This window comes from Pongo pygmaeus, chromosome 2 (genome assembly GCF_028885625.2).
Source record: "Pongo pygmaeus isolate AG05252 chromosome 2, NHGRI_mPonPyg2-v2.0_pri, whole genome shotgun sequence".
In the NCBI taxonomy this organism is placed as follows: domain Eukaryota; kingdom Metazoa; phylum Chordata; class Mammalia; order Primates; family Hominidae; genus Pongo; species Pongo pygmaeus.
This window is the reverse complement of record NC_085930.1, coordinates 143,019,990-143,043,607: the sequence shown is the minus strand read 5'-3', so window position 1 is coordinate 143,043,607 and position 23,618 is coordinate 143,019,990. Positions and strand designations below refer to the sequence as shown.

Sequence of the window (23,618 nt, the reverse complement as noted above, 5' to 3'; positions counted from 1 at the left end):
GCAACCCCAGGACACGCGTGGTACAGCCCTTGCTGTCGTCCCCTCGATGGGTTTAGGGATGAAGGGTGAGAGCGGGTCGGCGACTGGGAGTGGAGGCGATAATGAGCAGAGTTGGATTAAATTGTCTCCAGCAGCTCCGAAGGCAAAGCAGGGGGCAGGGGCGGACACACCGCGGCCTGGAGGGTGCTGGGCGCGGAGGAACGGAGCTCGAGGGCCGGCCCGGCGCTCAGCCAGCAGCGCCGCCTCCCCGGAGGAAGGCGGGGGCCGGGAGGAGGGAGCGGGAGAAGGCGGAGGGCGGAGGAGGGCGGTGCGCTGAGAGGTTATTTGTGGTTCGCTTTGATCCCGAGGGGGAACCTGAAACTCTCACATTCCTGGCATAGCAGCCGCCTCCGGCGCGGGCCGACCCTGGGGCTGCGCGCTGGGGCGCGAACAGCCAGAGCGTCGGCGCCACGGCCGAGAACACATCTTCGCCGCCGAGCTGAGCTGGGCCGAGCCGGAGGTTGTGGTGTCTGACTGCGCCGGGCACCCTTGGGCCGCAGAGGTAAGGAAGGCCGCTCGGCGCTCGGGAGAGCGCGCGAGGCCACAGAAACGTGCCTCAGCCAAAGCTGGAGTCTTGGCGCAACCCGGCCTTTTCTGGGAGTCGGAGCCTCGAGGATCGAGCGTCCTCGGGGCGCAGTGCGCCCTTTCGAGGCAGCCGCAGTGCCGGGCAAGGGCCGCTCGGCCCGGGGAGCCCAGCGCCCTGGGCTTTGCGGGGCTCTAGAAGCGCGGAGGTCTCTTGGGGCTGGGGGAGAGGGGAGAGGGCCGACTCCGGAAACAACAGCCACGGTGTTTCGGGTTGCAGGTCGGCGGGGGTGGGGGTGGCGGGGGATAGGGATGGAGGCGCCGCTTGGGGCTCAAGTTGCAGGGTCCTGCGGGCTGATTTGGTTAGGTGGGGGTTACAGGTGCCTTTGCCCCCAACTAGTCCAAGAATTCCTCTTTGTCTTCCTTGGAAAATTCTCTCTGGAGCCACGAATTGGCTCTCACTTAGAAAGAATGCAGCCTGCTGTCCAGCCCGGTGACGTCAGCGTTAGAGTATTTGGAAAACAAAGAGGGCTCGAGAGGGAGGAAGGCGGACCCGCGATGCTTAAAGACCTCTCCGGGCCTCGGGCTACCCTCACCGGCTCGCCCTAGGCGTACCAGCGGCCACCAGTTCTCCAGGTCCGCCCGGGCTCGTGGTGGGGCGGGAGCCCCGGATGGGGTGCCAGAGTCTCCTAGCTTGTAGACCGTCTTTGGTTCCTTAGGCGAGCAGGAGCCCAGGCCGAGGCTGGAGACGCGCGCTGGCTTAGAAAGGCGGCCTTCAGAGAGCGCAGCGGGCGAGTGCAGCAGAAGTGCGCGACCGGGGGCGCGGAAGCAGGTTATTGTAAAGGCCCAGGCGTTTGATGTCTGAAAGGACGTGAATCTGAGGGGCTTGGCCGGGACAAATTCGCGATGAGAGGCCTTGGAGGTGTTCCTTGCTCCCAGGCCGGGCACACTGTGGAGCGCCTGGAATCTGTCAGGAAGGCTCCGCATTCCTTCCTGCCGCTCCCCTGCCTCCTCTGTGGGAGTCGGCCCAGAGAGTGATTATCTTAGGAAATGCCCGCAGATAAAACTCCAGGACGAACTGAATCCCATACGAATTGAATCCCATTTGCTTGCTTTGCCTCGGGTAGCTCCGGAGTCTTGCACATCTACCCCTCGTTGTGTGTGAGGGCGCATGACTGGGTGCCAGGAAGGATGGGTACAGAGGTGCCCTCCAGATTCATCCCCCACTCCCCAGCTCTGGGCAGCCGGAGTCCTGGGGTGGGGAGAGGGAAAGGATTGGGAATGGCTGCTCTGCCAACATGCCATAGCCCAAACTGAAGCAGGACACTAGGGCTAGTTTAGTGGCAGAGGAGGGGCCACATTCCTCCCACCCACCCCCCAACCCCTGCCCATACACACAGGACCTGTGGCAGTGTGGATTCTGTTTAGTTTTCCCTGGATCCCAGTTTGGAGATTTGTGTTGGAGGAGGCTGTGGAAAGGAAGCTGGGTGAGAGAGGCAGGCAGATTTCCCGTCCATGAACCACTGGGAGCCCAGGCTTAGAAGGGAACTTCTTTCTCCGATATTATCTCCCAGCACTGTAGGCTCACAGTCCCCTCTCCCCTGCCCCAGGTCTCTCAACCAACAACCTCCCCTTACTTCTCCAGTTGGCCCAAGTCAAGATGGGCTTCCTTGACACTGATGTCAAGAAAGATGCTGAGTGCCCATCCCTTATGTGCCTAGAGGACCAGTGGGGGCTTTTCCAAGTAGCAAGTGTGTGTGTTGGCGGGGGGGGTGGGTGGGGGGGAGGATAATCATAAAATCAAAGACATCATGCCATCCTTTCTTTTTCCTGGAGCTCTCTTGCAGTTACTGTCAGCACAAAGACTGACCCACTAACCTTAATGGGTGGCACCTTTTTGCCTCATCTTACAAAACCATTGTCCTCTTGGAGCATTTTTATTCATCCCTTATTCACCAATTCAGGTGCAATTCCTCCTTCTTCCTGTTCACCTTGCGGAATGACTGCCAAGGTCATCCCATGACAGGGAGCCCCAGATTCATTCTCTCAGCAGCGCTTGATGAAGCGGAGCCCAAGCCCATCCTCCAGGAGCTCTCTGGTTCAGGGAGAGTGGGGAAAGTGGCCAGGGGTTCAGCGGCTAGAGGGTGGTAGGTTGACTGTGTCAAGGCTGGGCTCTGGCATGCCTCAGTCTAGAGGGTCCTGGGGGCCTTTTGCCTAGGGCTTCTACTGGACTGCATGCATTCTTCATCACCTGCCAATAAATTGGGGCCCCATCTACCCCTAGACTGAATAGCTAAGTGGTTAGATCTGAACTAGGCCTGCCTTAGAATTGCCCATCAGGCTGTTTGATGTGTAGCTGGCTGTACGGGTGGTGGTTCCTGGTGGGTTATCTTCTGGTTTCCTGTTGTCTCTCTCCAGGAATAGTAAGTCTCCATGAATGTTATCACAGTAATCGTTTACCAGGATTTTCACTGTACCAGGAGCTCGCAGGCCACCGCCTCTTTTTTTTCTCATTTCCATGAGTCAGGCAGAATTCTTTGCATTTTTCTGATGGAGAAACTGAGGCTCAGAGGTTAGGTAACTTGTCTTAATCAGTAGATGGCAGCACTGGTACTTGAACCCAGGCTTGTGTGAACCGCCCCACCCCTGCTCTTCACTTTTATGCTTTCCTCTAGAGTAATAATGGAAATCCGGGAAAGCCTTCTCCTCTCCCATGGGTTCCCACTGATTGCTTTTCTCTCCCTCTCTCCCCACCCGCCTTCAGGTGCTCGGGGGCCAGGTGTCACCGGCCATTGTCCAGGCAGCTGTGTGCAAGCCAAAGAAGCATGAGGACACTGGAAGACTCCTCGGGGACAGTTCTGCACCGCCTCATCCAGGAGCAGCTGCGCTACGGCAACCTGACTGAGACGCGCACGCTGCTAGCCATTCAGCAGCAGGCCCTGAGGGGTGGGGCTGGAACTGGGGGTACAGGGAGCCCCCAGGCCTCCCTGGAGATCCTGGCCCCAGAGGACAGTCAGGTGTTGCAGCAAGCCACCAGGCAGGAGCCCCAGGGCCAGGAGCACCAGGGCGGTGAGAACCACCTGGCAGAGAACACCCTTTACCGGCTATGCCCACAGCCCAGCAAGGGAGAGGAGCTGCCCACCTATGAGGAGGCCAAAGCCCACTCGCAGTACTATGCGGCCCAGCAGGCGGGGCCCCGGCCACATGCGGGGGACCGAGATCCCCGTGGGGCCCCCGGAGGCAGTCGGAGGCAGGATGAGGCCCTGCGGGAGCTGAGGCATGGGCACGTGCGCTCGTTGAGTGAACGGCTCCTTCAGTTGTCCCTGGAGAGGAACGGCGCCCGGGCCCCCAGCCACATGAGTTCCTCCCACAGCTTCCCACAGCTGGCCCGCAACCAGCAGGTCCCCCCACTGAGGGGCCCCCCTGCTGAGGGCCCAGAGTCCCGAGGACCCCCACCTCAGTACCCTCACGTTGTACTAGCTCATGAGACCACCACTGCTGTCACTGACCCACGGTACCGTGCCCGCGGCAGCCCGCACTTCCAGCATGCTGAAGTCAGGTAACTCTCCCCACCTTGGGCTTTCCAACTCCTGGCTTTCTTCCAGCACAGGTCTCTCAGGGAGGAGAGCCTCAAGATCACAGCTTGTGTCAGAGCTAGCAAGATCCACCCCACCTCCAACCTTTCAGAGAAGGGAGAGCTAATGCCTGGCAGAGAAGAGGGACTTAGCTGAGGTCCCCTAAGAAGTTAGTGCTGTCCCTTGCCTTAATTCAGAGATAGGCACCATCGTCTGCTTAGCTGTAGCATGCAAGTAACTAGAGTCCCCAGAGGACACAAATTGCAGCAGGGGGTTAAAGGTTAGATTTCAGAAAGAACTTCCTAAAGACAAGGTTGGGAATGATTGCCAAACTGTTTCCAAGTTAAGTAGGAAGAAGGTGGGACCTCCTTCTCTGGAGTTTTTTTAAGAAAATGTGAGCAGCTTGCTTTCTATGATTATTGGGAGGCATTCCTAACTAGAGGCTGGAAAGGCCCAGTGGCCTCATTAGAGACATCTCAGCATCTTACACCAGGGCAGCAGCTTACTTGTCTCTCCTCTTCATTTCCTGCCATATGCTGCCTGCATCTGCAGCCTGCGGTGGGAAAGGATTCTGGGTCCAGGTGGGCCCCTTTCTGGGGAGGCTCAGAAGAGGCTGCTGGGCCAGGGTAGGGACTTAGAGTTTGATTCTGAGTGTGCTGGGAGGCCCTCAGGGGATGTGATTTGTTTTACCTTTTCTAAATGCTCTCTCTGGCTACGTGCAGAGCATGGTTTGTAAGGGGCCAGAATGGAAGCAGGAAGACCGAGGGAGGCAAGAAGTCTAGAGAGTTTGGAGAAATGAGTGTTCCTAGAAACAAGGCCCCGCCTCACGCTTCTCATCTGGCCCAGCATCTTTTCCAGAGAAGCAGACACAGTCATCGCTGCTGCCATCTCCCCGTATGGGAGTCCAAAAAACCCCACCAAGGGACCCCAAGGATTTCAGACTCTTCCTCTGGTGGCCCAAGGTCAAAGTCTGGTTCTCTTCATGCCTGCTGAGTGTTCCTTTAGTCACCCACTTTCCCACCGTCCGGCTTTCCTTGCTCTCGAGAAATGAGTGACATGATGGGGTTGGTATGGCGGAACCAGAGGATGGAGCCTCATAGTTTTTCTCCAGCCTCCACCCCCTCCAGACTCGCACCTTATCGCCCCTCTCAGGGCTCGGTCAGGAAGAGTTTCGGAAGCTGAGTGGTGGTTTCTTCTTTTGGAGCAGCCCTATTGAACTCTGTCAGGAAAAGATAGTAATCACAGCAAGGAAGTAGACTGTTTGCAGGAGAACAAAAAGCAGGGGAGGGAGAGGACGAGGAGAAAGGAAAGCAAGTGTGAAGGGAAAGGAGTTGCTATTCTTTCTCAGAGCTAAGTCATCCCCAAAGAATGCCAGTTGTGTCTGCCTGGCCCAGTGCAGGGGGGAGCAAGTTCTTGAAGCAACCTTGAGAATGGCCATTTTAGCAGTGGAATGGAGAGTTTGAGCACTCCAGTGGGGACCCTCTTCCCAGCTCTTACTGGAAGCCCCACCTTAGCTAGTAGGAGAAATACATCTGCCCAATATCTCCTTTCAGATGATCCAATGAAGATTATTTGTTAGGAAATAGGGGCTAGACTCCTAGCCTAGGGTCCTGAGAAGAGCAGGGGGGCCATAGGCTGTATGGCAGCAAGAGTCAGGGACAGGCTGGGTGTGCATTAGTGCTGAGATGATGCACCCAGAAGGGGAATTCGGTTTTTGCGGGGCTTCTGCGACTTGGAAGATTCTTTGTGAAACTGAGGCAGTTGTGACACTGGGAATCACAAGGTCCCAGAAAGGCCCTTGGACTCCCCGTGCCTCTTGCCCTTTGCTCCTTCCCTCAACATGGAGCCCTGGGGGTGATGTTACACCAGTGCCAGAGGCCAATAGAACATTGTCCCCTGAACTCAGCGACCACAGTAGTCCAGAGGCAGCCCTTACTCCCAAGGAAACCAAGAGTTTGGGCCACATTTATTCTCTAAACTGAGGGTAAACTGAGGATCCTACTAGAAGAGATGGAGGATGGGCCACCACTACAAGAGCACCTGCCACCCGCCCAGCACTGGGCCAGCACTCTGCCAGGCCTTACATAGCATCATCCTCAACAAATCCCGGCGAGGCTGGAGACCCTCATGATGCAACAGAGCAATGCCCAGTCTGTGGGGCTGAGGCACTCGCCCAAGGTTAAACAGCTGGAGCAGGGATTTGAACCTCTATTTGTCAGACTCTAGAGCTCAGATTCTTACCCTGACATTTGTCTCACTGCTCTAACCTTAACTGGAGTCTTCTAAAAATGACTCTGGGTGAGTGGGGGGTGGGGGGTGGCAGGACTTGAAATAGGAAGGAGAAAATAAGTGCTGCTTTGGCAGTCTTGAAACTGGTGACTCGTGTAACAGACACAAGGTTGCTGCTGGGGCCCAGCCACCAAGTTGTCCTGGGGCCTGGAAGGTTATATACTCAGTCATGATTGACATGGCCTCCAGCCCCAAAAATAACCTTCCATTGATTAGAAGTGTCCGGGTGCATTTCTTAAGATGATGTATTTAAGCATTAGTCGCTTAGGAGGCCCAGGATTGCTCAGGCTGATCCCCAAGGCCCCAGCCACTGTGAGGCGGGTATGACACAAGCATTCTGACATTAATCCCCTCTAGCCCCGCTGTCTGACTCTTGAGAGCCTCAGGCAGAAACATTTGGAAAAGGCCTTCCCCACTGGTCCCTGCCTAACACTAGAGGGTTGAATAATTATCTGCAATAATTTTAATAATATATTAATTATTGATAATAATTAACCATCTTCCCAGTATGCCTAGGAGTGGGGTGACTCTGGGCTGCTCTGGGTGGGAGCCATGAGGATCTGTGCTGTCTCTGAGCACCGTCTCTTCTGTTCCCCAGGATCCTGCAGGCCCAGGTGCCCCCTGTGTTCCTCCAACAGCAGCAGCAGTACCAGTACCTGCAGCAATCTCAGGAGCACCCCCCTCCCCCACATCCAGCTGCTCTCGGCCATGGCCCCCTGAGCTCCCTCAGTCCACCTGCCGTGGAGGGGCCAGTGAGTGCCCAGGCCTCCTCAGCCACCTCGAGCAGTGCCCACCTGGCCCAGATGGAGGCCGTGCTGAGGGAGAATGCCAGGCTGCAGAGGGACAATGAGCGGCTGCAGAGGGAGCTGGAGAGCTCTGTGGAGAAGGCTGGCCGCATTGAGAAGGTAGGCCCTGCTGGGGCTTCAGAAGGGCAGACCAAAAAGAGACCCCGGGGGGCTACCTGGGGAGTGGGTAGTCCAAGGAGAGGCAGAGGAGCCTGAAAACTATTTGGCTGGATTTCTCCCTATTCCTCTGTTTTCCACCTCCGTCACCCCTCATGCACCCTCCTGAGCTGACTCCAGACAGCTGGGGAACAGCCGAGAAGCCGGCAGAGCAGGCCTGGGGCATGAGCAGTTGCTGGCCAGTGGTGATTAGAAAGATCCCATTCACCAGCTCCTTGCACACTCGCACCCTTGCCCTGCACACACCCCCTCCCATGGACACCTCCCACAGAGAGCCCTTTGTGTCCCCCACACAACAGCAAGTCTGTTCCAGGGCAGCCCTGGCCAAAAAGAAAACTTCTCCTCTTGGAAAAAAAACGAGCGACTTGTTGGAATCACAGGCCAGCTAAGAGCACGTGCAGAACCTGCCAGCAGCCAAATGGGAGGAGCAGCCGGGGCCCAGCTGGCCCTCTGGGTGGATGGTGATGCCTGGGACACCAGGCAGAGGCGGCTCAGGCTTAGGCCCGGTGCCTGCTTCTTTAGCGAAGGGTTACCAGTTTTCCACTGATGGCCTCAGGCCTCCCTTGACTGTCCTGTGGTGTCCAAGTTAGGTCAAACCACCCCATCATGGCTGGAGTCTTTTGGTGCCCACTTCTGGCCAACTGTACTCAGTTTCTTGGTGGAAGCCAGCCAAGAGTAGAATGTTTCCTTCTGCACATTGGGCACAGGGAAGCTGTGTTTAGTCACCCTGCAGGCAGCTACTTCCGAAGTACCTGGCCCTGGGTTCACTCAGCATCTGGTCCTTGGGGCAGCTGATGGGACCGTTGCTTGCTGGTCCCAGCAGTCTATTCTATTTCCGGAGGTTACAAGCTTCTGACCATCCCACCATAGTCACCTGGAGGTTTTGCTCCTGTTTGGTGGCCTCTCATCTGTCACCTTTTCTGATGGAGAGTAGTGGGTCAGCCTCGAATCACTCCCTGGGAGCTCTCGCCTTCATTCAGCTCTGCTGTCTGACTCTTGCAGCTGGAAAGCGAAATCCAGCGGCTCTCTGAGGCCCATGAGAGCCTGACCAGAGCCTCCTCCAAGCGTGAGGCCCTGGAGAAGACCATGCGCAACAAGATGGACAGTGAAATGAGGAGGCTGCAAGACTTCAACCGGGATCTTAGAGGTGAGAGCCAGTCACACAGGTGGAGGTTGGAGAACCTCTGCAGAGGGCTTACTTCCTTTGTTCTAGAGAAAAATTGGGAATCTCTATTCTCTGTCAAAAGTGCAGATGAACTCAGAGAGCCAGGCGGAGACCCCTTTAGAGCTGCCCTGATAGAGAGATGCTTGTCTCTATGTACTGGGCCTAGAATCCCCTCAGGGAGCTCCCATCGTGTGGCCCAGATGATGGCTCTTGACAGAGGAGGCTCCCACCCCTCGGGCCCTGAGTTGAGCTGGGGCTTCCTTATGAGCCCATCCCCAATATGGAGGATGCAGCCCCATCCTGATAGGACGTCAGGAAAAATCCCAAGCTGGCAGCTTCACCTGACACTAAAACATCTTTCCTTCCCTTGAAACAGAGAGATTGGAATCTGCAAATCGCCGCCTGGCAAGCAAGACACAGGAGGCCCAGGCCGGCAGTCAGGACATGGTGGCCAAGCTGCTTGCTCAGAGTGAGTAGGGGCCCCACTAAGAAGCCTGGCCTGTGTGCAGGCAATGGGACTGCTGCACATCTTCTGGACCAGGAAGATTGGCCTTCCCCCTTGCAAAGTAGTACCTTGGGAGCAGGTTTACTGCCTACTGTATGCCCAACACTAGACTGGATCTGGGGATAGTGGGGATAAGTGGCTTCCAAAGAAGAATAGGATCTAGTTCTGTATCTTTTAAGAAGATCAGTTGACACAAGAGGGAAAGCCAGGGAGCAGTGATTTGCTGAGCTTCGGTGCTGACCGTCAGTGCAGTGCGTTGGGTAGTGTGGGAGGCAAGGTAGCCCTGAAGACAGGTGAGGTGAAGGAGAAGGAAAGGTCTGAGAGCTTCCCAGGGAGTTCCTGGCAACAGGAAGGTCAGGAGTGTGCAATGGGAATGTGAGAGGCAGGGGGACATGGTGGAGCTGAGCCATAGCAAGCCAAGTGGAGGCACCTGAGACAGCCAAAAATGGGATCCTAGACCTTAACCAACAGATGCATTGTAAACGGGGCGGTCTAAGCATCCTTGAAGCATGGGCAGGTTCATTGACTAGTCCATGTATTCATTCATCAGCAGATGTGTTTTAAGCAACTGGCAGATGTTCAGGAGAGAATGGGAGCAGGCCCAGGAAGGTATCATGGCAGGGCGGTCAGGAAAGAAGTGGTGAGCTTAAGAAAGGAGCAGGTTCCCACAGATGGAAAAGAACAAGGTGGGTGGTCCTAGAAACTGGTGATTAGGAGCCCCGGTGGCCTGAGAGGCTCTGTGGGGATGGCAGGGGTGGAGAGCCAGCCAGAGGTGAAGGAGCTATGGGGCGGTTCAAGAGGTGCATGGGTTGGGTGGCAAAGGGAGCCCTGAGCTCAGCAGCAGGAGGCTCTAGCAATCAGAAGAGACTAAGAACAGTTATTTATTGAGCTCCTACTAGAAGCTTTAGTGCTGTTCAAGGTGTTTGCAGAGAAGTGGAATGAGAGTGGTTGGTAGCTGGGTAAACATGACTTTGAGGCTTCACAGGAACCCTACTGTGAATGGCACAAAGAGTAGTGTGGGGTGCAGAAATGGAGGAGCAGCTTGAGGACTTAGCTCTGGCTGGCAGCACCCCTATCTTCCTTCAAAGAGGGTTCAAAGACTAGGGCAGGGAATGGGGGAACACAGCACTGAAGGAATTGACAGGGTGGGGCAGGAGGTAGGCTGGTCTCCACTGGCTGGGTGGGGTGAGATGGCAGCGGCTTAAGGTCTCTGGGAAGGAGTCAAAGGGAATGAGGGAGAAAGGGGAGGGGGCAGCCCTGGGGTTTCCCTGAGGAGTCTGGGGAGGAGAAGCTGCAAGGGCAGGGCAGATTAGGGTGCCTGTGGAGGAAGGCGGACTTCTGGGGCCTGACTCTGCTAAAGAAAGGAAGTCACGGGGCGGGTTTCTGGGAGCTTGCTAGGGGGTGAGAAGAGGGGGGCTGGCCGGGAGGCGTTTCCGCTCCCCGGGGAGCGAGTGAGCGCCGAGCTGTTCTTGGCTCCTCGCTGGAGCCATTAATCTCGCAGCCGCGGGTGACCTGGATGCCTGGCATTCCAGAGCCGCGAGCTGTTCCGCTCCCGGCCCGCCCCCCGCCGCTCCCTCCCGTGCGCGCTGCCTGGCGCCCTTCGCCCGGCTTTGGGAGGAGGGAGGGTGAGCACAAAGGGAGCCTGGAACGTGGAGGTGGGGGCTCACTCGCTGCCCAAGGCGCATCCCGGGTCCCGTCGGCGCCTCGCCTGCCTTCCTGCCCGCCTCCGCTGGCCTCCGGGCGTCCTCTTCCCACCCGCACCCGGGCCACTTATTTCTTACTGAGGAGCTCTACTTCCCAAGATCCCGCAGGCTCAAGGTTTTATCAGGGTCCTGTTGGCAGGGGGTGGCCAGAGCCCAAAGCCTCCCAGCCCCCACCAGGGCCTTAGAGGTTGGACAAGGCTGCAGGAAGCTTCTGGAAGCAGAGGGCTGAGTCCTCCGGCCCCTCCTCCCCCAGGGCTGAGGAAACCCAAGCAGCTCTTCCTTGCTCCGTAGTAGCTATTGCAAAGGGAGGTGTCTGATTGACCTCCGTTTTATCTGGGGTCAGTCAACACTAGGAAAGTGTGGCCATTATCACCAATGCCATCTGCTTTTCCTCCTAGGCAAGCCACGCAGCACCCCCAGCACTGCCCTTCTGGCCCTTCTAGGCCAGCAGTGCCCCCTGGGGATCTGGCCTTGAGGCCTGAGGCCGGCCTGTTAGCTCCACCCCCTTGGGAATGTTTCTTCTCTCCCTGGGCCTCAGATTCTCCAGCCATGAGATGAGACAGAGTCCTTCCCCACAGAGTCATGCTAAGGCTGAAATGAGATGCAGGCCCTGGGCAAACTGAACCCACAGGTGGACTAGGGGAGGGTCCTCCCTGCCTGAGTCCAAACCTGGCTGCCCCTCCTCAATGGATGTTAACAACCCAGTCAATGGACGTTAAGCCAGCGAAGTATGAACACATCCGTTTCAATATTATTGGACTTCCCCGTATTTTCCTCCATGCCACAGAATGATACCATCCTGGGCTCAGCCTTCAAAAATCCAAAATGAGCCAAGAGCTAACCTGAGTTGCCTCTGTGTCCTCCCTGCCCTGCCCCAGGGCCCTGAGTAAATGAATCCTGCCTTCCACATGCCAAGGTCTCAAGCCTTCACTCTTCTGTTCCAGAACTTGCACTGTCCTATATGATAGGTACTTAGCTGCATGTGGCCCAAAGATTGAAATTAATGAAAATAAATTAAATTTAAAATTCAGTTCTTCCATCTTACTAGCCACATTTCCAGTCCTCAGTAGCACGTGTGTCTAGTAGCCACTGCATTGGAAGGTGCGGTATAGAACAATTCCACTCCGGCAGAAAATTCCACTGAATCAGAATGCTGTTCTAGAGACAGTGCCTTTAGGTTCATTAGCGGGGGCCCACAGCCCTGCCCCGCTCCTGCTCTCCAGCAAGGTAGGCAGCTGACCCACTCTTCAGGGGGCAGCCTGGGACTCTCAAGGGGCAGGTGCCTGGGAGGTGGATTTAAGGCTAGAGCATCAGATGGAGGGCTCTGTGGTCTGGCTTGGGCCTCTCCTGGCCATATGGAGAGGGCCTCTGAGCAGAGTTTCTTTGGGCAATTAACAAAATGATTTAAAAGTCAGGATAGCTGGACCCTTACACACTAATCTTTGGGCCATAGTCATTTTCATTGTGCTGCAGACTTTGCATTTCTTTCTGAGCCTGGTTGCTCACATCTCAGTGGTCTTTTCAGACCATGGAAGGAAATGTAGCCCTCAACGGACCTTTCGGCCTGGGTCTGCAGAAGGAGCCCCAGAGCTCTGGGTGGCCTATAAGTACAAACGCCTCACCATGTAGCCAGAGGCAGCCTGGGCCTTTGTAGTGTGGCCAACTGAGGTTTCCATTTGGCGGCACCATTCACCTCCTATGTTTCTCCCCTATAAGTTGGAGATCCCAAATCCTCCCTGGAGGGGCTGGAGGATTCATGGAATAAGATGTGTAAGTGCCTGGTGTGCCGACAGCAGATGGTGGTTCTGTTCCCCCTTCCTTCATTCTCCCACTGGAAGGAGGACCATGTCATAGCCTACCTGAGTCTCTATTTTCTCATCTGTACATGGGCATCACAGTTCCTACCTCAACAGTCTCTAGCCGTCACAAGGTTCAAGGGATATTGTGGATGTGTTTTAGACATGGTGCCTCTGGCACAAGTGGATGGTATTTGGGACTGTCCTATGGCAGTATGTCCCAGTAGAAAGGCAGGGTAGCGCAGTTGTTACTGCAAGGATCCTGGAATTGGGCTCTGTCATTTACTCCTGACTTAACATGAGCCTTTGTTTCTTCTTCCATGAAACAGGGTTAATAGTGGTACCTTATTCCTGTTATTTTTGAGAGAGTGAGAAGCAACTGTGCTCATCCAGTGGTCAGCACAGAGCCCAGGAGGCAATGGGGCCAGCCAACGTGGTCACTGTCACTGATCAAGCCTCTCTCTCCCTACAGGCTACGAGCAGCAGCAGGAGCAAGAGAAGCTGGAGCGAGAGATGGCACTGCTGCGCGGCGCCATCGAGGACCAGCGGCGGCGTGCTGAGCTGCTGGAGCAGGCTTTGGGCAACGCGCAGGGCCGTGCAGCTCGAGCCGAAGAGGAGCTGCGCAAGAAGCAGGCCTATGTGGAGAAAGTGGAGCGGCTGCAGCAGGCGCTCGGGCAGCTGCAGGCAGCCTGTGAGAAGCGGGAGCAGCTGGAGCTGCGTCTGCGGACTCGCCTGGAGCAGGAACTCAAGGCCCTGCGTGCACAGCAGGTGAGCTGAGAAAGTCTCCAGGCTAGGGCAGCATCTGAGGATGTCGGCTTCCCTTCCTCCTCAGGGACTGTAGGTTTGGAGGCCAGGGCTGAGGCCCCGGGAGCCCCTGCTTAGATCTAGGCTGCAGGCCCGTTGGAAGGTGGCAAGGATGATGGCTCTCTGCTCCATGTTTGCTGCGTGCTCCCTTCCACTCGTTGTCTTAGCAGAGGCCCTGCCACCTGGCCCACGTCCAGCCTCGGGGGACTCCTGTCCTCCGCAGCAGCAGGGCTAGTTGTCCTTGACCTCTAGAGAAGGTAAAGTAAGTCAGGAACCTGGATATAGAAGGCCTGCGAGCTTTTTTTTTTTTTTTTTTTTGAGATGGAGTCTCATTCTGTCGCCCAGGCTGGAGTGCAGTGGCACGAATGCTCACTGCACCCTCCACCTCCCAGGCTCAAGCGATTCTGTTGCCTCAGCCTCCCGAGTAGCTGAGACTACAGGCGTGCGCCACCACGCCCAGCTAATTTTTGTATTTTTAGTAGAGACGGGGGTATCACCATATTGGCCAGGCTGGTCTTGAACCCCTGACCTCACGTGATCCGCCGACCTCGGCCTCCCAAAGTGCTGGAATTACAGGTGTGGGCCACTGCGCCCGGCCACCAGCCAGCTTTTATATGCCTCCCCAAGATTGGGAGGAAAGATGGTTGTCCAGATCCATAGTGCTTAGCCTCACTTTGGGCTTCTGTGTAAACAACTCTTGGTGTTTACGAACGAAATAGAGTTATTTCTCCACTCCCAAACCTACCCTTGCCACAGAGGTAGTGTGACTGAAGCCCCTGGTTTGCCCAGTTCTGTTCTAATTTACACCAGTTTTCCCAGTATAATTATTGATAGCACCCCCTTTGCCAGTTTGGAGGATTATCTGTCTGGTCTCTATACCCTTGCCGTAGGATTCAGGGCAGGGGTATGGGGACCTGTGCTGTGTCCCCATTTCGGTAGAGGAAGGATGGGTAAATGTATGCTGTGTATGGCTGAACACGTACATGTACAAGTGACAGTCCTTGTGCGGAGGCGAAGACCAGTGGCTGCCACACCCCAACCTGCACCCTTGACCACGGTCTCCACTCCTTGCTCTGCAGAGACAGGCAGGTGCCCCTGGTGGTAGCAGTGGCAGTGGTGGGTCCCCAGAGCTCAGCGCCCTGCGACTGTCAGAACAACTGCGAGAGAAGGAGGAGCAGATCCTGGCGCTGGAGGCCGACATGACCAAGTGGGAGCAGAAGTATTTGGAGGAACGTGCCATGAGGCAGTTTGCCATGGATGCGGCTGCCACGGCTGCTGCCCAGCGTGACACCACTCTCATCCGACATTCCCCCCAGCCCTCGCCCAGCAGCAGCTTCAATGAGGGTCTGCTCACTGGTGGCCACAGGCATCAGGAGATGGAAAGCAGGTTCGGCATTGCAGGCCAGGCATCTGAGGTTGGGGGGCGGGTGGCAATGTCCAGTCACTGCCCTGCCCTTGATCCCTGATAAACAGGCCCCTTTCCCCATAGAGCTCAGCAGTTCCTCCTGCTTCTGAGCTGAACCTGCATGCTTGGCACACCAGGCACTGTAAACATGCATTTGCCCAGAAATACCGAGTCCTTGGTCTGCCCAGGAGACTCTTACTGTGGAGGTGTTGGATGCCATCCAGGGCTTGGGCCCTGCCTCCCCTTTCCGGAGTGCCGCCCTCCAGGATGAGGGCTGTGCCGCCACTATCATCTGATGAATCTGGAACCCACCCTTAGTGGCCTGCCTTTGCTGGTGTGAGAAGGGCCCAGGGCCTTATGCACTGGTGGTTTTCAGAGCGGCTCTAAGAGCATCAAATTCCAGAGCTGTGGTGCCATTTCTAAGTCCTCTCTAGGTCCCTGCTACAAGCACAGAAGGATCCAGCCTGGCAGGGTTGGGGGAGTTGGTGGGGGCTTTTCCTCTAACTCCTATGAGGCAGGAAGGGTGGAGGCTGTTGGATCTGTGGGTCTGACAATGTGGGCATGGCCTCTCACCCCTCAGGTTAAAGGTGCTCCATGCCCAGATCCTGGAGAAGGATGCAGTGATCAAGGTCCTTCAGCAGCGCTCCAGGAGAGACCCTGGCAAGGCCACCCAGGGCTCCCTGCGGCCTGCCAAGTCGGTGCCATCTGTTTTCGCGGCTGCGGCAGCAGTAACCCAGGGCTGGCAAGGGCTCTCTTCTAGTGAGCGACAAACAGCAGACGCCCCTGCTCGGCTGACTACAGGTAAGAGGAGGTTGCTGCTGGGATAGATTGAGAGGTAGTTTCTCCTGGGCCTGAACACAGATTGCCAGACCTTTCCTCCCAGAACTGAGGCTATAGGAGCCAGGGCTTCCTGACCCTCTCCCAGGGGAGCTGGCTTATTCTCTGCCTCTAGTGCCTCTATAGCACACGGCTCTCCTGCCAGTGTGAAGAGGGGTACTTAGTCCCCATCACCATAAATTCCATCATGCTTCATTTAGCCCCAGCCACTGAACTAAGAAAAATAGAGCTTCCTGTGCAGATACACCTTCTATGCAAGCCCCCTCCACTCTTCCTTCTAAGCAGATGCCACAGAAACTCTAGAAGATTTAATCTATAAGGAAGGGTCCCACCACCCAAAACATTTGGAAGCCAATCCAATCTGATAGCTATTCCCATTTGAAAGTAGGAGCATTTTTAGTCTTAAAGTTCTTGCAAATCAAGAGCAGCCCACTCCACCTTCAGTCCCCAGCAGGGACAGTTAACTTAGAGTGTACTTCACCAGGGCCACATCTTACAGGCATGGCAATAACCATCCACCTACCTTTCCAGCAGACAGAGCACCCACAGAGGAGCCAGTGGTCACATCTCCCCCTGCTGCCCATGCCAAACACGGGAGCCGAGATGGGAGCACCCAGACTGACGGCCCCCCAGACAGCACCTCCATCTGCCTGCCACCGGAGCCTGACAGCCTTCTGGGGTGCAGCAGTAGCCAGAGAGCAGCCTCTCTGGGTAAGTCCTCCTGACCCCACTTCTGTGCTAGGTAGGGCCGAGGGGGCACTGGAGTGTGAACTGGAACACAAGGCGTTTTCTTCCCAGCCCCCCTCCGGGTCATTGCCCGCACTCCATGGGGAGCCGTGCATAGCCAGAGGTGAGCAGGGTGCCTGGCCCACCTCAATGTGAACATGAGGGATGGCTGGTTGCGTGAATAGGGAAATTGGAAACCCTGATTAGAGGCAGATCCAGAATTCAGAAAGAAAGCAACCAGATGGGAGGCACTTTAGCTCCTCTTTCATGGTCTTCCCTACATAGTTAATTTCCAATTTGATTATCCAAGAGAATGGAGCTCGCAAGTCATGCCGATGGCACTCTGGAAGCCTGTTTAAAGAGTCCGGGAAGGAGAAATCTGAGAAGATGCCATTTCTTTTTCCACTCCCCTTTCACATTGGCCTTTGCATATTTGCCTGTGCCTCATGATCTCAGAAAACCACAGGCATGAAAAGAATGCTGCAGCCTCCCTCCCTCAGGGCTCTCCATTGCTCTCTCTAAGCCCTCCAACCAGTTCAAAGTTAGAAACAAATGCATCCTACACATCGGAGGTTGGTGGGCTGGGCTGAGCACTGAAAGGGAGCAGAGCATTGTGCTTGGTTGGTGGAGTTCTGGGAACCTGGGCAGCAGAGGTGGGAAAAGTTGGTGAAGAACGATCTTTGTCTTTCAAATGTGCCAGGATTTTAAAAGCAATCTAGTAACACTCATTGGCATGTGCCTGTGTTCTTGTCTGTCTCCAGACTCTGTAGCTATATCCAGAGTCCAGGACTTGTCGGACATGGTGGAGATACTGATCTGAAGGAGGTGGTGCTTCAGGACTCTGAGCCATTCTCTCCCCTCCTCTGCCCTGTGCCACTCTCAGCCATTTCAGCAGCCCTGTCAACCGCTGCTCCATCCCTTTCCCCAGCCAGACACTCATTCCCATTGACCATCTGGTCCCAGGAGCTCAGGAGGAGGACCCCAGGGGAGAGAGCTGTGAGAGCACCGGCACCCCCAGAAGACTCTGCTTCTTAGCCCACATTCCTCCGAGCCTTATGGAGAATGAGGATTCAGCCTTGACTTCTTGCCCAAGGCCTGCTACTGGGGTAGCAACTGACAGCTCAGAAAGGAGCTGAGCTCCCTCTGCCCTGCCAGTTGTCAGTCAGGCAGGGAGGGAGGGGTTGTGTTGGTTTGGGGAACTAATTTCCAAGAATGGCTGCCTGTGGACACCAGGTGGACTGGTTCACTAATCAAGTCAGCCATGTTATTCTCTGGCTAAGTTTGGTTCCAGCCAACCTCATCTGCTCTTCAGTTCCTCACTGCCTTCTTGGGATACTAAGACTTGAATCTTTTGGGGACTATTAAGGGTGTTAGTCTTGGAGAAGGCACAGCCTCACCTTCTCATTTGCTGTGGGTTAGGGGCCATTTAAGTGGACTGGGAGACAGTGCGCAGTTTGTATATAATTCCCTTTCTTGTGGAACAGAAGACTGAGGCCTGCAGGTTCTGATGTGTCTCCATGGGCTGTGCTCCCCTCTTCCTACTGTCAGTTTCTGAAACTTCTGACTGGCCTCCCAGTTATGCCTCCTCCTCAAGTTCCTGGCCCGTGGATGTTAAACCTGCTCGATTCCCAGGATCACGGCTGGCTGCCTTTTCCTCCATCTTGAGCCCTATAAATGCCCACGGGACCCCCACCACCAGCCTCTTGAAGTGGCTCCACAGCTCCTGTCCCTGGAACATCCTGTCAGTTTGGTCATAAACCCTGAGCCAGATGAAATAAGCCACCATGAACAGACATCTGCCATGCCCCCAGGTGGGCTTCGGTGGCCCTACCCGGTACCAGTTCTCTCTGAGAAACTGGAGATGTCTTGTTAGCATAAGTGTCTTTGTTCCCACCTGGAGGGTTTGGGAGAGGAGCAAAGTGGTTGAAAACTAGTTAATGAGCTGCAAGAGTCAAATAGTCCTCTGAATGGAGCCCCCATCACAAAACAGTGCCCAGGAGGCTGGCTCCTCAAGCTACCCATGCCCAGCGCCCTAAAGCAGGACCAGATGCTTTGGAAGTGGGGTCAAACACCCACATGGCAGCCTGCTAGCAGCAGTGACTTTGACTTCTGGTCTTAAAGAGTCCCTCACTTCAGCCCCAGGAGCTATTGGTGGGTTTTAGCAGTTTTGTCTTTACCGTTTTTAGTTCTCCTTGATTCTTTGTTTTCTTCCTTTATCGTTTTTAGGTTTGGTATGTGTTGTTTTATTTCCATGGTTCCTCAAGTTTCCTTTTTAAACATTTGCATTTGCTGGACAATTGCAATTTTTAAAAAAATTCCCCTACCCCTGTTTAAAGCTGAAAAATACATTTGGTTCATGTGCATTGTTTACAAAGCAAAAAGAAAAAAGAGAAAAAAAGGCAAAAAATATTGTGAAAGAAAAAAAACAACTTAATATATTTTGGATTAATATTTGGTATTTCTTTTAAAGTATTTTTTGTGCTGTGAACATTTTCTGCCAAAGACCATGATGTGTGTCTGTATGTTTAAGTTATCGTAAATATTTAAAATGTAAACATGGCTGTTTTGTTATGCCACCCTGTACCAGGATTGCTGCCGCATTCCACTGGGTATAACAGTATTTTAATTAAAAAAAATAATTAAAAGTGATGTCTTTGCACAGGTGAGACTTTGCACTGAGGGAAGGGAAAGGGTGAGGATTTTGGGGGGCCACCCAAGTCATAGTCCAATCTCTTCGAGGACCTAAGATAGAATCTAGGGATTTTGTGAAGCTGCATTAAGGACAGAGTTGGAATGAGGATGTGGCTGGCATTTTTCCCCTTTCATAGATAACATTTCTTGAAGGCTGGGAGGGGAAGGAGGGCCTGGCAGATGGCAGCCTCCCCAGGTAGCTCTGTTATAATCAGCTTTGTTCGGCCACACGCTGTGGTTATCCACAGTGGGAATGGGTGTCCAAAGATGGCTTTATCCTTCCCCCACTCCTTTTCGCACTCCCACCTAGGACATAAAGTTTTGTCCGAAACCATCCAGAAGGCCAGGCACCATGCAGAGGACATTCAAGGATGTGCATGTTCTTAGCCACTGCCTCCCTCCTTTGCTGTGACATCACCACTCTTTCCTGATGCTCAGGAAAGCATATTGCTCCAATTCAAAAATAGAGAAAGCCATTCTCAGTCTTGCTTGTTCTTGTATCAGAAACAAAATAACTGCCTTGTGCTTCTATAAGGTGTTAGGACCCTGAGGTTCCCAGTCAGCATGTGGCCAGAAGTTAGCTGGCCATGAGGCAGCAGCAGGCTACCAGACAGCCTACGTGACATGTGACAGGAACGGTTCCCCACCATGGCCGTGAGTGAAGTGTCTTCAGGGCCAATGTGGGAACTCGGGAGCCATGTTGATGAGTAATTAAGTTAAGATCCTAGAGAAGGTGTCTTCCCGAGCCGGCCTACCAACCCACAAGTATGGAGACAAGCAGATGGAAGAATTGGAAACATCCAGAAACTTTTCTAGCAACTTTGCAGAAGGTGATGGGCCCCACTGGATGAGGAGCTCTCCATGCAGAGATATCAAACCGACCCCATGGCCACACCTCCACCCAACCCTCCAGCCTGCCTCCTGCCACTGGGGCACTATCTATGCCAGCCTTCCTCCCATTGAGCCCTGAACTAGAGTCAGCTTTGCAAATAGGTTACTCACCTGACATGCAGGCCTAGTGCATGGAGGCGGCCTGAACAATAGGGCTCCTTCTCACCCTCCCACAGCTGCTCCTCCCTGGGCCACAGCAGCCCATGGCTACATTTGCTGACTTGCTGTCCAAAACAAAATGTCAGTGCCTGTGGCAGGGAGTTCCAAAGGACAGCTTGGCAACTCAGACCTGTGAACAGTAAGCCCTGACAACAGTGCCATCTCACCCCAGTACCTTTGGCCAGGGGCTTCCAAAGCATCTGCACCTTCTGTGAGATCCAGTCTGTGGAAAGTCACTTTAATGTTTCCTTGGCACAGACCAGGAGGAATAAGAAATCGGTCCCAGTGTACCCAGCACATGTACGTGCATGTGCATTTGTGTGCACGTGTGCACATGCGTTCCTGACCAAGGGTCCCAGAGAAAGGTGTGAGGGACACCAATATCTTCTGGCTAGTGTCCCTGCAGGGCATGGGTGCTCTCCTGCCACATGGTGACCAGTGCATCTGAGTGACATTTCCTCTCGGGAAAGGGGATGAGTGAGCTGCTTGGTGCCCTGTGAAATGCAGTCTAATGAAGTTCCAGAACTAGTGGAGCTGCAGGCTGTGGCAGGGATGGTGAGGCCCTGTGGAGGGAGGTGTTTGCCTTCTGTGTCTAACACCTGTGAAGGGGTGGAGCCTGGGCCAGAGCCCAGGTGGCTCAGCGGGGCCCTTTGGAGGCCAAGTTCCTCTTTGAGGGGCAGCCCTTACCTGCCTGCCCTGCCTCCACCCAGTGCCTCCACCAACAGGGCTGGGGATGTGGCTCAGGGGGCAGCCCATGGCTGCAAGGGCAGGAGGGCAGCCTAAGAGTGGCTGCCCCAGCCTCTCTCCCTCCTCTCACCTCCTGGTTAATTGTTAACTCTTCCCCTGGCATAAGTATGTGCCAGGCTCAGCAAGCTTGGTGACAATATGCCAAGACAAGGGCAGCAAATTGGGGTCCAGTCACCCAGAGATAGCCAAAGCCACTTTACTGCCCCCGAAGAACTCCAGCTAGACAGGAAAGTTGTTTGCAGTACCACTCTGCCATCTCCTAGCACAAGTAAGGGGCTGGCTAGGATGAAGTTGTCCCTGATCAGGCCTTGCTGGGAGTGACCGACCCCTCTGGAGGTGGTCCAGAAACCCCCACAACCAGCAGTGCATTCCTGGACGTGCCATGCATGGATCTAACACATGGGAGAAGTGCCACAGCAATTGAACCCTCAGCATCTTTTTTTTTTTTTTCAAACAAGATAGAATTCACATACCATAAAATTCACCCTTTTGAAGTGCACCATTCAGTGGTGTTTTGTATCACAGCATCTACTTTAAGCCAGCGGTCAACCACGGGTCATCACCAAATGCCCCACCAGAGGGCCATATGGACACAATTAGAAGTGTTATTGGATCTGCTGCCTTCACACTTGTCGGCTCCTCTTTCCTAGGCTGACACTTTGAACTTTCTATTGCAGACAGTCCCCTTTCACCCATCCCAGGCCCAGCAGCCCCAGAGTACCTCTGCTGGGCTGCAGCCAGGACACTATCTGCTCTGAGCTGGAACCTCCCATATTTCATTCCCTAGGCTGCCAGGTGGAGGTTCTGAGGTTTGGAAAGGAGGTCCGTGAGCCCTGAGCCCGAGGCACCCATGTCTGCTAAGGTTTTCCAGAGTCAAGGAGCATTGGCAGGGGTCAGTCCAATTTTGTGAGGCCTGAAGCTTGTATAATTTGGAGGACCCTCTTTAAGAAAAAGAATGCAAAGTGGTGAATACAAAATTAGGTCTAGAGTTTTGGAAGGGGCCTGTTCAAGTGAGCACCCTGAGGTACAAGATTCATTAGCTTCACAGTAAATCTGTCCGTCTGGGCATTGGGCATTGTGTTTCCCTGATGGGAATGGAGCTCTGGGAAGTGCCCAGGACTTGGGTTCATCCTTGTCTCTCCCAGGTGAGGCTTGGATCTGGAAGTCAATGAAGTTGCAGTTTTTCTTCTGCAGGTGAAGTGGCTAGTTCTGGATATCCACTAAAAACAGCCCCCTCTGTAGGGCAGAGGTACCCACAAAGGGAGCCTGGGGTCCAGACGCAGGATGGGGGTATCACCACAGAGCCTGGGCGAAAGGGCTGACCAGTTTGCTGAGGACCAAACTGTAAATGACTCTCATGTGCACCCTGCTCTCGCCCACCAGCCAAACCTCCAGCCCCCAGCAGGCGTGGGAGTGGGGCACATCTGACAGTTGGCTCTCGGGGTGCCCTGGAGAGCCATGCCACTTGCGCTTCATTGCATCAGGGACACATTCTACTCTACTCTGTGGGCCCGTCAGCTTTTGATTCTGAGCCAACCTGGTGTCATGATCTGTCCTGAGATAAATGCCTCTTGCAAGTCCAAAGGCTCCTACCTGGGGGCACATTCCAGGTGTATTGGGCAATAATTTGGTTATTTCCCTGCACAGGTTTGCCTCTTCTTGCATCAAGTTGGCCTTCTTTTGAAGCTTCAGGAGCCTTGAAAAGAGCCCTGCCCAGTCTCCCTTCTGAAGCCTTTCTTGCTCAACACAGTGTACTATGGAAATCTTCACAGCATATTGCATTATGGCAAAAGTACCAAAATCTCAACCATAGAGTGACTACAAAAACCACAGCTAGGTTTGCCTTGAAAATTACAATATCTTTTTTAACTTAAAAAGAAAAACAGGCCCCTCTCTCTTCCTTTCTCCACCACTGTAGTGTGTGTTTGGCTCCGCCTCTTGCCATGTCTTCTCACAAGACTTTCAAGATTAAGCAATACCTGGCCAAGAAACAAAAGCAAAATCGTCCCATTCCCCAGTGGATTCGGATGAAAACTGGTAATAAAATCAGGTACAACTCCAAAAGGAGACATTGGAGAAGAACCAAGCTGGGTCTGTAAGGAATTGAACAAGAGATGGCACATGTATTTATGCTGTCTAAAGGTCACAATCATGTTACCATATCAAGCTGAAAATGTCACCACTATCTGGACAGTTGGACATGTTTTTTTGGGAATATACTTTTTCTCTCTGAATCTGTTAGGAACATTCTGGTTGGCTGGGTTCCGTAATAAATATGTGAGACCTTTCATTTCAAAAAAAAAAGAAAAATAGTCCTCCTTCCCAGGGGCTCCAGATTTCATCAGCCTTATGTGCGTGCCCAGCCATACAAACCGCGCAGGGATGGCTCCAAGTGCACTGTGGCCTCTTTGAACTGCAGGCCTTTGCACATCCCAATCCTTTTCCTCGCAATGCTTTTCTCATCTCTTTTCTCCTCCAGCTTGAACATCACTTCCTCCTGGCAGCCTCCCCTCTCCAGCTTCCTTTCTGCTCCCACAGGACCATGATGGGGAGGACAGCTGGGATGTGCAGCATGAAGGAACTCTTGCTAGCAGACATTAGTCTGTAGCTCTTCTTGGGTCAGAAGGAGCCACAGGTAAAAAGACATAACCGAGCTTTTTAATTATACAGGCGTTTACTCTTGTCCTTGCGCTGGTGTCACAGGTGGCCCTGCTTGATCAGTAGCCCTGTAGGATGTTCTGACCAAAGGTCCCAAGCCCTTCCTCCTTGGCCAGGTGCCCGTCCCCCATTGCCATTCACTGA

At 54.2% G+C, this 23,618-nt stretch overlaps 2 protein-coding genes across 3 annotated transcripts; both read left to right on the top strand.

Annotated features, from left to right (window-relative positions):
• Positions 1-523: 523 nt before the first annotated feature.
• Positions 524-18,977, top strand: AMOTL2 (angiomotin like 2). Of its 2 annotated transcripts, XM_054482487.2 has the most exons (10): positions 524-541; positions 3,326-4,120; positions 7,024-7,330; positions 8,390-8,534; positions 8,929-9,021; positions 13,029-13,324; positions 14,440-14,747; positions 15,346-15,566; positions 16,137-16,313; positions 17,090-18,977. In XM_054482487.2, exons 2-10 carry the CDS (start codon positions 3,387-3,389, stop codon positions 17,146-17,148), a joined length of 2,340 nt encoding a protein of 779 aa, XP_054338462.1. In that variant the 5' UTR covers positions 524-541; positions 3,326-3,386; the 3' UTR covers positions 17,149-18,977. The 2 variants fall into 2 exon arrangements, with proteins under 2 accessions (XP_054338462.1, XP_054338461.1); XM_054482486.2 differs by lacking the exon at positions 524-541 and having other exon boundaries at positions 16,134-16,313.
• Positions 18,978-22,682: 3,705 nt separating this feature from the next.
• LOC129032927 (putative ribosomal protein eL39-like 5) lies at positions 22,683-22,999 on the top strand. Its single transcript, XM_054480857.2, has one exon. It carries the CDS (start codon positions 22,760-22,762, stop codon positions 22,913-22,915), a length of 156 nt encoding a protein of 51 aa, XP_054336832.2. The 5' UTR covers positions 22,683-22,759; the 3' UTR covers positions 22,916-22,999.
• Positions 23,000-23,618: the final 619 nt, after the last annotated feature.

Coding starts and splice junctions, on each gene's coding strand:
- AMOTL2 (XM_054482486.2), top strand. CDS start 3,387: ATGAGGACACTGGAAGACTCCTCGGGGACAGTTCTGCACCGCCTCATC. Junction 4,121..7,023: donor TTCCAGCATGCTGAAGTCAG/GTAACTCTCCCC, acceptor TCTGTTCCCCAG/GATCCTGCAGGCCCAGGTGC. Junction 14,748..15,345: donor CATCAGGAGATGGAAAGCAG/GTTCGGCATTGC, acceptor CTCACCCCTCAG/GTTAAAGGTGCTCCATGCCC.
- LOC129032927 (XM_054480857.2), top strand. CDS start 22,760: ATGTCTTCTCACAAGACTTTCAAGATTAAGCAATACCTGGCCAAGAAA.